The sequence below is a fragment of the Pyxicephalus adspersus genome, chromosome 10 (genome assembly GCF_032062135.1).
Source record: "Pyxicephalus adspersus chromosome 10, UCB_Pads_2.0, whole genome shotgun sequence".
NCBI lineage: Eukaryota > Metazoa > Chordata > Amphibia > Anura > Pyxicephalidae > Pyxicephalus > Pyxicephalus adspersus.
The window spans coordinates 26157545-26167388 of NC_092867.1; the positions used below are offsets into that span (position 1 = coordinate 26157545).

The following is a 9844-nucleotide window of genomic DNA, read 5'->3' on the forward strand; positions in this document are numbered from 1 at the left end:
CCAAAATATAGATATAGACATGGTCAGGGAAAACAGAAACTGAGGTCTGGTCTATTAGCACATATGAAAGAAAGGGTTGGCAAGGAATGCTTTTATTTTTTCTGCTATTCTTTCTTCAATCGTCCTTGTCCCTGCAAAATCATGTTACAGTGATGCCTGGCATAGCCAGCTTTTCTCCATCCTAAGAATCAATTACTGCATCTGCAAGTCTCACTACCTAAATTGTGTCTAATCTGCCTCCATAAGCCCCACCAGAAGATCGTCTCTACATTATACTCAGGGGTGGTTAACTAATCAGAAGCAGTAGCTTGCCCTTAATATGAAGGTGTGGTTGTGTTAGACAGTATATATCTAAGAATCTAGGAAGTGTTTAACACTATATTACTTTCTAGGAATTGTGAGAAGGGATATATGGATTTGTATGCCCTGAAACAGTAGTTATCTTTAATGGACTGTCTTTATCATTTACATATTTTCTGTCAGTGCTTTGATCTTGTGTCATCATTCTCTAACCCCGATTTGTTTTTCAGGTTTGTCCTATGCAAGTCATACTGTGGGATTCACACCTCCAACCTCCCTCACTAGAGCTGGAATGTCTTACTTCAACTCCCCAGGTTTACATGTGCAGCACATGGGCTCATCCCACGGTATTACAGTAAGTACACAATAGATTGTCACATCTAGTATGCATTTGGCTGGTAAAGCCAAATTGATAACAAACAAAACTGTAACTAGAATATTATATGTATATAACTAATTGAATGCAATAAAAAAATATTAATGCAATAAAAAATAATAATGCAAGCAGTGCGTTAGGTGTAAGTACCTCCAATTAACCCTGGTATCTGCTTCTTGCAGTCAGTGAACTGTATAGCATAGCTGAAAGAGGATGAAGCAGCAGAAAAGAGACACTTAGTTTGTGTTCTGATATGGTGAGAAAATAATCCCAGACAGATTTGCCCACCAGGGTGCTGCTTCTGCTTTACAGTCCAGTTACAGGCATAAAGGGTCAGTTAGTGTGACTTCCTGGGATCAGAGGAAGTGGGGTAAATGATGAGTGACATGCATATACCTTAGTGGTGGTCAGTTTTGGAAGATGTCTGCCTGGAAAGTAGCATGTCATATAACCCACTTGTATATTTTATCTCTTCAGAGACCCTCACCACGAAGGAGTAACAGCCCTGACAAGTTTAAGCGTCCCACTCCTCCTCCATCTCCGAACACCCAGACTCCAGTGCAGCCTCCTCCTCCTCCGCCACCTCCAGCACAACCTGCAGTCCAGTCAGCCGCATCTCAGTCAGCCACTTCTCACAATTCAGTGCATCCTCCCTCTCAGCCCTAGTGCATGTCCTCTGCAGTTTCTGCATCTTGAGTTGGACTCAACATGGAACAGTTTACTCAAAGCCAAAGGCTTACCTGTCATATTCGGATTTGACTTTATTTGCACTGAGGTTACATAGGCTTCACTGTCTAATTGTGTTGTAAATGTTTGTCTCAGAATACAGCCAGTGTTGTGGGTCTTACAGCGTTAATGTCCCCACAAATTTTCCCCTCCATGTTTACTGACGCTACAAGTACGTTACTACCCTGGCTGGGACAACCTTACTAAATGTTATATCATGCTGCTCAAAGGCTTTTCTCTTGAGGCTTTTAGGTCTATATAATAAAAGGGATACTGTTTATATATATTTTTTTTTCACAAAATTTGTTTAAGCATTCTAAAGCATGATGGGTTGACTGTTGTTTGTTTACTAGTATCCCATACATACCGTCAGTCACTACATTTAAATAACCATATTGTGATCATAGGCTCATTGGTATCAGACTTTGAAATCCAGTCACTCAGAGCCAAGCTTACTGTATAATAGAAGAGCAGTAAGCTGATATAACAGCATGTTTAAAAAAAAAAAAAAAAAGAAAAAAAAAGCCTATTAAAGCACAGTGTTAAATGTATAAATCATGTGCTAGTAAGGATGTGTTTATGGCTTTATGCGGAGGTAGGTTGAAGTTCTTCAGTGCCTGTAAATCACTTACATTTTTAGCTAGCTATCCATAGACCCAACCCCGCGTTCAGTGTCTGTTTCACACAGCCCATAACTGATGCAAAATCACAAAAACCAAATTCTCATCAATTTAATAAACATGGTAGTGAAAACGTGGGCAACTTTGTTTCAATATGTGGAATGTATTGTAAATGAATCTTAAGATTTAATTGTATCAGTTTTAGGTGATCTTATCCCGTAAGCTGTCCGCAAATCCATTTCTGACTCCCAGTATTTTTTTTTGTTTCTTTTTTTCTTTTCTTTCTTGTTTTTTTAGATGTATAAAATTGGCTTTACAAGCTATGTAAAATATATATGGAACCATTTTTTTTTTAATTTTGCAGAGAATTTTAAAATGCAAATTTAAATTGAACCTGGAGAAACCCATGTGATTTGAAGAGTAAATTTTAGCTATAGGGGCTTTGTATTGTTCAACAGGAACTGGACAGATTACAGAAAGAGTAGCACAGCTTGGCACTAATGAATGCTTAATTAGCTGAAAACTGTAAGCCGGTACAATGTATAAAGAATTATTTTCTGAGTACATTTTTTTTTTCATTTAGCACAAATAAATTGTTTGGTTTCACTTTGCAGTGGAACTTTGTGTGTTTTATTGTTGAGCCCTGGACAACCTCTGGATCTGAAGTACAATCTATGTGCTGGGGGAAGTTGTTTAGCAAAACCCCCTTCTCATTCTTTATATGGGTGTAAATCTCAGCTTGTTCGAATCTTTATACACCACCGTTTTCTGTATTTGTCAGGGTGGGAACATGCAAAACCATCAGCTTGTGACAGGATATGGCAGCCCCAAAACAAACAGAAAAGTAACTACTAAATATTTATTTCAGACTCGGATCAATGTAAATTTGTCAACTTTCTGAATTTAGCAACTCTGCTTTTTAGAGAACATTGGAAGTACTTTTATTTTATTTGTTGCCTAGAAGAGCAGATTTCCTGCTTTGTCTAACAAAGACCAGTAAAACACTTGGCATGCTTTATGAGGGTTAGGTGTACAATGTTTCTTTTCACTAAGTCTAAAGAGTCCAAAGTACAAATTATTACTGTACAATATTGGCCAGGTACTAAATTTCAGAAGATCTTATCTGTATTACATCCCCGCCCTTAAAATGATTTCATTACAGAAAATCCTTTTTTATGAGAGATAGGTTGCTATTTCTACTTTTCATTCTGCAAATGCTAGTTTCCTGGCTGTCATGTATATGATTTATGCTATTCAATACTTTGTGTTCCTTTCTGGAACAATTTCTCTATTCTCTTATGCATCCGGAATCTTACAGAGCTCAGTTGATCGCTGTACTAGCAAAGCATTATGCATCTTGTAGAGGGTTGGCAATTGCAGTCCCTTAGGAAAGAAAGCCTGTCCTGAGGGGAATAATGTAAGTTGCTATTGACAACTTCTACAAATTCTAATTATCTCCTTGCTTTGCTTATCCAGTGGCTTTGGTACTTTTTGGTAAGTTGCTTTAGAAGTTTTTTTAGGAGCCTGGACAAACAAATTTGTTTTAAACCTAAAAACTTTAAACCTTTGGATTAGCACAGCAGCCAGGCAGCTAACATTTTTCAGGTTGTTATAACAAAGCAGTTAGGAGCCTCAAGAAAATCCTTTTTACCCTAAAGGTTGGGGTGAGTATGTATAAGCATATCAAATAATTTGGATTGATTCTTTGGATGCAGCAGGATATTTATTTACTTTCAATCCCAATGTAACATACTGCATTACAAAATAAGCAATGCAAAGCTGAGGCACCCATTGTGATTTGTAAACTGCTTATTATGGAATGGTTTGGCAGTGTATTCAAGCAACTCACATTTAAAGTGCTTCAAACATGAAAAGTGTGCTGAGGCATGTAATAGCTAAACATTGGTTTATATAACATGGTAGCCATGGATAATGCACTTCCTCCAAATACTATGACATATGTTCCTATATCCGAGATCTTATCTGATTACCTACTGAACAAGGTTATATTGTACAAATTAATGTTGACTTTGATGCGCCACAAGGAGTAAAGCTCTGTTTAAGTTGCATTCAGGGAGTGATTTTGTTGTCAGTAGTATGTTAAAATGCCTTAGACAAAATAAACATATATTGCTACAATATAAACAACCAATAAGGCTACATTACTATAAAGGAAAAACAAAAGAAATAAGTTGACTGAAAAGGACTGCAAAATATGTTTTTAGGGGTTTTTAAAAGCTATAGTACCTTATTTAGCCAGCAGATGGCGATAAAACAACAGAATGGGGTTCTCTATATTCTTTCAAAACCAGACAAATTAGGGATAAGTCTGTATATTAGAGGAAAACAAGATAAAGTACTACATTTTCAGTATCACCTTCAGAAGAAAAAAACATTAGTTTTGTAGTAATAGACTGCAGATGGAGCTGGTATAAAACCAAGGGTTAACATACATTACACAACACACATTATATTCCTAAGAGTTCTTTGTTACAACAAAATTATGTTCCATTTAGGAAATCGTACAGCTTCAGTATGGAGTCTGGGGATGTAAATATACCTTGCTGAACTTTTTCAGTGGCAGTTAAAGCTGAAATTCAGGTACTAAAATGCATTTACATTGGTTCTTTCATATCTAAAAATGATATGCATCCACTGTGTGCCTTAAATGTCTCTGACAACCCAGATATTACCTTGTGATATCAATAGTTTGTTGTATATATTTTGTAGACAAATCAGAGATGTGGGAGGAGACCAGCAGTCCCACCGACTACAGGGGAGCGAATACAAAACCAGTCACCCCGAACAAGGAGTATGAGCAGCAAACATTTCTTTGTGCATTTCTTTCCAAGTTCTGTGCAGAAGCTTTCTGTAACAAAACACAGCTCATGCCACAGTTCATATTACGTAAGCAGCCAAGTTAGTGGTTTCAGATGAGGGTTTAGCTGGTAAATCTGACATCAAAAATTGCATTATGTTTAGTTTGCATGGACTTGGCATGTTTTGCAGTGCCTTATGAAGAGATGATGAATTGGAATGCTTGTCTACCTGGAATGGAAGAGTACTTTATCCAACATCTTTCCAGGCCTTCACCAGTTGCCTAGTTAAGTTGAATGTTTAATGCACTGCGCCCAAAGGATCAGAGCAATTCTTGTGGTTCCATTGTAGAGGCTTTTATTAGAGTTATGTTCAGATAAGCAATGAGTTTGTGATGCAGTTACTGGTCCCATGTAACATCTCACCTCATAAAAAAACAGTAGCAACCTGTTCAGCATTCACACTAATTCCAATAAGAACTGGGAAGAAGGTAAAATGATGCCAAACACAGTTTAATGACAACAGGTCCAATATGTATAAAGACAAGTAGCATAACCTACTTCTATGGCTGAAATACTGTGTTTTTTTGGGTCAAGGTTAGGCCTGACTTGTCCATGGGGAATAACTGTAAAATGCCATAAAGGGTTGCTGAGCTTTGCAGTTTGTGTAACTTGTACCGTTGGATAAACTAGTGTGGTTGATAGGTATGTGCCCTGCTCTCAATAAAATGAGTGGACCCTGGGACTATAATTACCTAAAGAATAATGTTCAGGCTCTGTAATTTGGAGATGGCTTGAACTTTGATAACACTGGACACCCACGTTAGATCATCTGTTTTGGACAGTGCAGATGTGCTGACAGAATGGGTGAATACATGAGTCTGCAGCTAATCTTGATTGTGCAATCAGTAGTTTGGAAAGTGTTGATAATTTCTGTAGACAAAAATGATTTGCAGTAGTAGTTAAAGCATACCTATCATCAAAAAATGTAACAAAAGTGTTGCTTTTTCTCAGTTTCTTTCTCTCTGCTGCAGAAAAAAAGACAAGGGTAACCGTGCAGCCTCCTGGGACTTTACATAACGACAGGTCTCTATCTGGGAATGCCTAGGATTGTGTGCTGCATCATCAGTGGTGTTTCACAACTGTAAATCATCCAGTGCCCACATGCAGGTTGGTGATGTCGTTAAGGAAGTTAGAAGAAGATGTTGGACTCGGACATAACAGGGAGCAGTAGAATGAAGAATGATACCAAGACAACATGAGATTCGCTAGGTGTAGTAGGGTATGCCAGGTATATTTATGGATTACTAGTAAGTAAAAAGGATTACAAGACAGAAACAGGTAATACCAGTTCCCAGTTGTGTTCCTAACTTTTTTCCAACTTTTTGCAGGACAATAAATCTTCCAATGGAATTCCCAATTCCAATTTTCGGTAAAACTTCCCTTACTTCTTGTTGATTCTCTCAGGGATGCAGGCAGCACCTTAGTGGTGCCAGCATTAACATTAAGGGCCATTAATCATTTGTTTTTAGGGCCACAATTTTTTTTTTTTCAAACAACATTTTTTTTGCTGCTTCCAAGCATGTCAACTCAAAACAAGTAGACCTTAGGTTATTGTTATCATATTGCATTTCTGATAACTCACAATGACTCCTTGTACATCATCAATGCTTCTAGCACTGGCCATATATATACAATTTATTCACTGGGGAATGCATTTTTTGTTGAGTTAGATCTTACACTTGTTTTTTACAAATTTTTGGGTGGTGAATCCATAAATGACCCCAGTTTTTTTGCTATCCCATCCAGTTTTACGATACAGGGTGCCCTCCATTTTTGTCAAAAAACATACAAGTTTTACATACAATGAAAAAATAATGAAATAATACCTTAATTGTACTGTTTATTTAAATTTCTTTTGTTCATACAAAGGATTTATTGTTATTCTGAAATTTTTTTTACAGTAAAACATTTGAAAATTAATTTTGTAAATGGTTAAGGTAAAAATTTACCCCTATAGCTTTTCCTGGAGTGTTCAGTGTGGGGACAATCCCGCCGCATGTTCCAACAATAGTCAGCCATCATATGTACATCCTATCCACCCTGATACCGTCCTTCCATGAACGTCAAATCTTGGTGGAATCGTTCACCTTGCTCATCACTGACTGCACCAAGGTTTTCCGGGAAGTTAGAAAGATGGCTATGCAGAAAATGCACCTTGCAAAATTTGCAACCAAGCATTTTTTAGCTCTTCAAAAGTTTCTGGACAATTTCTGTGCAATTATTTGCTCGTGCTTTTCCAAGAAAGTCATTGACAATGGCTTTGAAAGATACCATTAAAGAAAGGAGGGTAGGTTTTGGGACTTTTAAGGCCAAATTAGTTACAACTGACATAGCTTAAAATTATTTATTTCAATATCAAACATTCAACAATGCTATTTTAGCTTAAAAACAATATCTCCTGTCCTAAACACCAACTCAATGGATTCTAGATTGTCGTCGCGTTTCGCAGAATAAAGGATATGATTTTTCAGGACGGTTTCAGGAGGTAAGATTGCCTAAATCAGTTCCAGCATCTCGTGACCGGTAAATGTTTTAACTGTTAAGCAAGGGGAGGCAATAACCAGCGCACATGTCTCCAAATGAAATCCTTTTATTCCTCATTAGTCCATGTACATAAGAGGAGTGTACATAAGAGGAGAGCTTCCCAAACAAAAGAATACAACAGATTCAAAAGAACTTTGTAAAGACACTTCAGATGCTAAACAGCGTGGTAGAGTCTAGCAGACAGTCCAACATGAGACGAATTAGAGAGGAAACCACTTGCAGATACTGGTGGGCTTTGAATGATAACAAAATGAAAATTCTTTTCGACTTCTAACCTTCTCCTGATGAAATGTTCATGTTTGATGAGCTGCTGAATCTGTGGACCATCAAACACATCCGCTTTTATTTTTTCAAATGACAGGTTAGGAAATTCCAAAATGAGGTACTTGAAACATTCAGTTGGCAAAGCTTTAGCGAACTGCTTCATCAGACCCGGTTTCATGTGTATAGGTGGGAATATAATATTCTTTCTATCAACAAGTGGCTCATGTAGAATGTTTGGATCACCTGAGTTTAGGGCAGATCTTGGAGGCCAATTCCTTTCCACCCAATGCCTCTCACGCGCTCTGCTGTCCCACATGCACAGATAACAGGGATACTTGGTGTATACGCGTTGCTGACCAAGAAGGAAGCATACCATTTTAAAGTCAACACAGATGACCCAATTATGTTGGTGATATTGCAACAACTCAATGACTATGTCTGCATATTCTTCACAAAGAGAAACTGAATTATTAATGGGTTACAGATTTCATAACCAGTTAACAGAAAGTAGCATTTATTATTGAGTTCAAGTTTTTTTCTTTAGTTTCAGTTTTTTTCTAGTTCCTGTTTTTAATGCATTTTTCATGTAATAAAAAAAATGCTTGAGATGCTGCTTTGGTGGAAGCCAAAGATTATGACTTGTCACATTAAAGTTCAAGGACAATGACATTAAAGCAGTGTTTTCTTTTTCTGGGATTGTGACTCAAGATATTACTGCTTCCAAACTCTTTCTCATCCAGAGGTTTTTAAGGTCTCTTTAAATGTAGCTCCTCAGTAAGCAGTAATAAGCGCATTGCATTGGTCAAGAAGCCGACGATACTTCTGCATGGTACAAGGTTTGTTACTTTATTGTCCTTTTATCTGTGTTGTAGGTGCCCTTTGATAATAAAAGGGTCAATTGCACCATTAGTTGTAAAAAGTGATAAAAGCAGTGTAGAAATCCCATAAACTTGCATTTACAGATGTATAACCTCAACCCTGGACATAGGGCACACAAATATTTGGCACTTTCAGTGTTGTGATAAATGCTAATATGTCATTAAGTATTTCCTTGCTTTTGTCATGATGTATAGCATTTTCAACACACAATAGTGTGTGGCAATATGCTGTCAAAGCCACTGTCTGCTCATCTGCAACAAAGCTGTGGCACTGTAGACAGAGCTGTAACTACTCATATGACATTGTCCTAAAGTGACACATTAAGTGGACTAAAAGTACATCTGTACAGAACATTTTCTGCTGTCAGTGATGAAATGTTGGTTTCCTACGTGTCTAAATATACTAAAGCACATTTCATAGCACCCTATCTGAGAACACAGTCGTAAAGAACATTTGGCACCCTCACTGAAAGCTGAGAACTGGCCAGCTACCTTCTGCATCCACAGCTTCCTGTAAACTTTGAATAATAGGTCAAATTGTCTACCTGGATTTTTTTGTTCTCGGGATGTTCAAGAAGATGACTTAAAGTACTGTATATGCAGGCATCTGAAGGTACATGCAAATAGAACTATGGCAAATATTGAGAACGGATGTACAGCTCTATACAGATGGTAAAGATCCCTTAATGCACATTGCAAAACCTAAATCCCTTGGAGTGAATTTTTCAGCTGGGAGACCATTCAACTCATGTTATGCCTCTTCTAAACAAACCACATGTCCAAATGGGAGAGAGAATAAATCAACAGATTTTAGTAGGTCAAGCAGGATCCTTTCCCTGGCCCACACTTCCTTAATTCCTTCTAATATTGCTACATCCAATTATAATTTACTAGCAAGATGGTATTTCAACCAGGTACATCTAAACATATGGTATTAAAAACTATGCTAAATTAATTTAAATACAATCACAGTTTTCCTTTGGACAGGTTATAGCTAATGTCTCCCTACATGTTCTCCGTGTGACTTTCAACCTATATGAAAATAATGACCGTGCTGTGCCCTGTGGTATCCATGCCTGTTATGTGGGTGATGCATCAACCCTCCTCTCTCTTCCTAATGTTTGTCTCTGTGTCTTCGGAAACTTGAAAGACCTCCTGAAAACAGGGTTTGTAAACAAAATTTCAATTGTTTTAAGTTGTTGGCTGAGGTCTTCTTGAGCATAGGTGTAACTTTCCTCCCTGCTGCTCTTTTGGTTA

At 37.5% G+C, this 9844-nt stretch overlaps 1 protein-coding gene across 2 annotated transcripts in view; it reads left to right on the forward strand.

The window, feature by feature from the left end:
- CCDC6 (coiled-coil domain containing 6) overlaps nt 1–2635 on the forward strand; it is a 29129-nt gene extending 26494 nt beyond the window's left edge. For both annotated transcript variants that reach the window (XM_072425033.1, XM_072425034.1), the window contains exons 8-9: nt 531–655; nt 1154–2635. In XM_072425033.1, the coding sequence (XP_072281134.1) occupies nt 531–655; nt 1154–1342 (314 nt within the window). In that variant the 3' untranslated portion in view covers nt 1343–2635. The remainder of the gene's footprint in view (nt 1–530; nt 656–1153) is intronic.
- The last annotated feature ends 7209 nt before the right edge of the window (nt 2636–9844 follow it).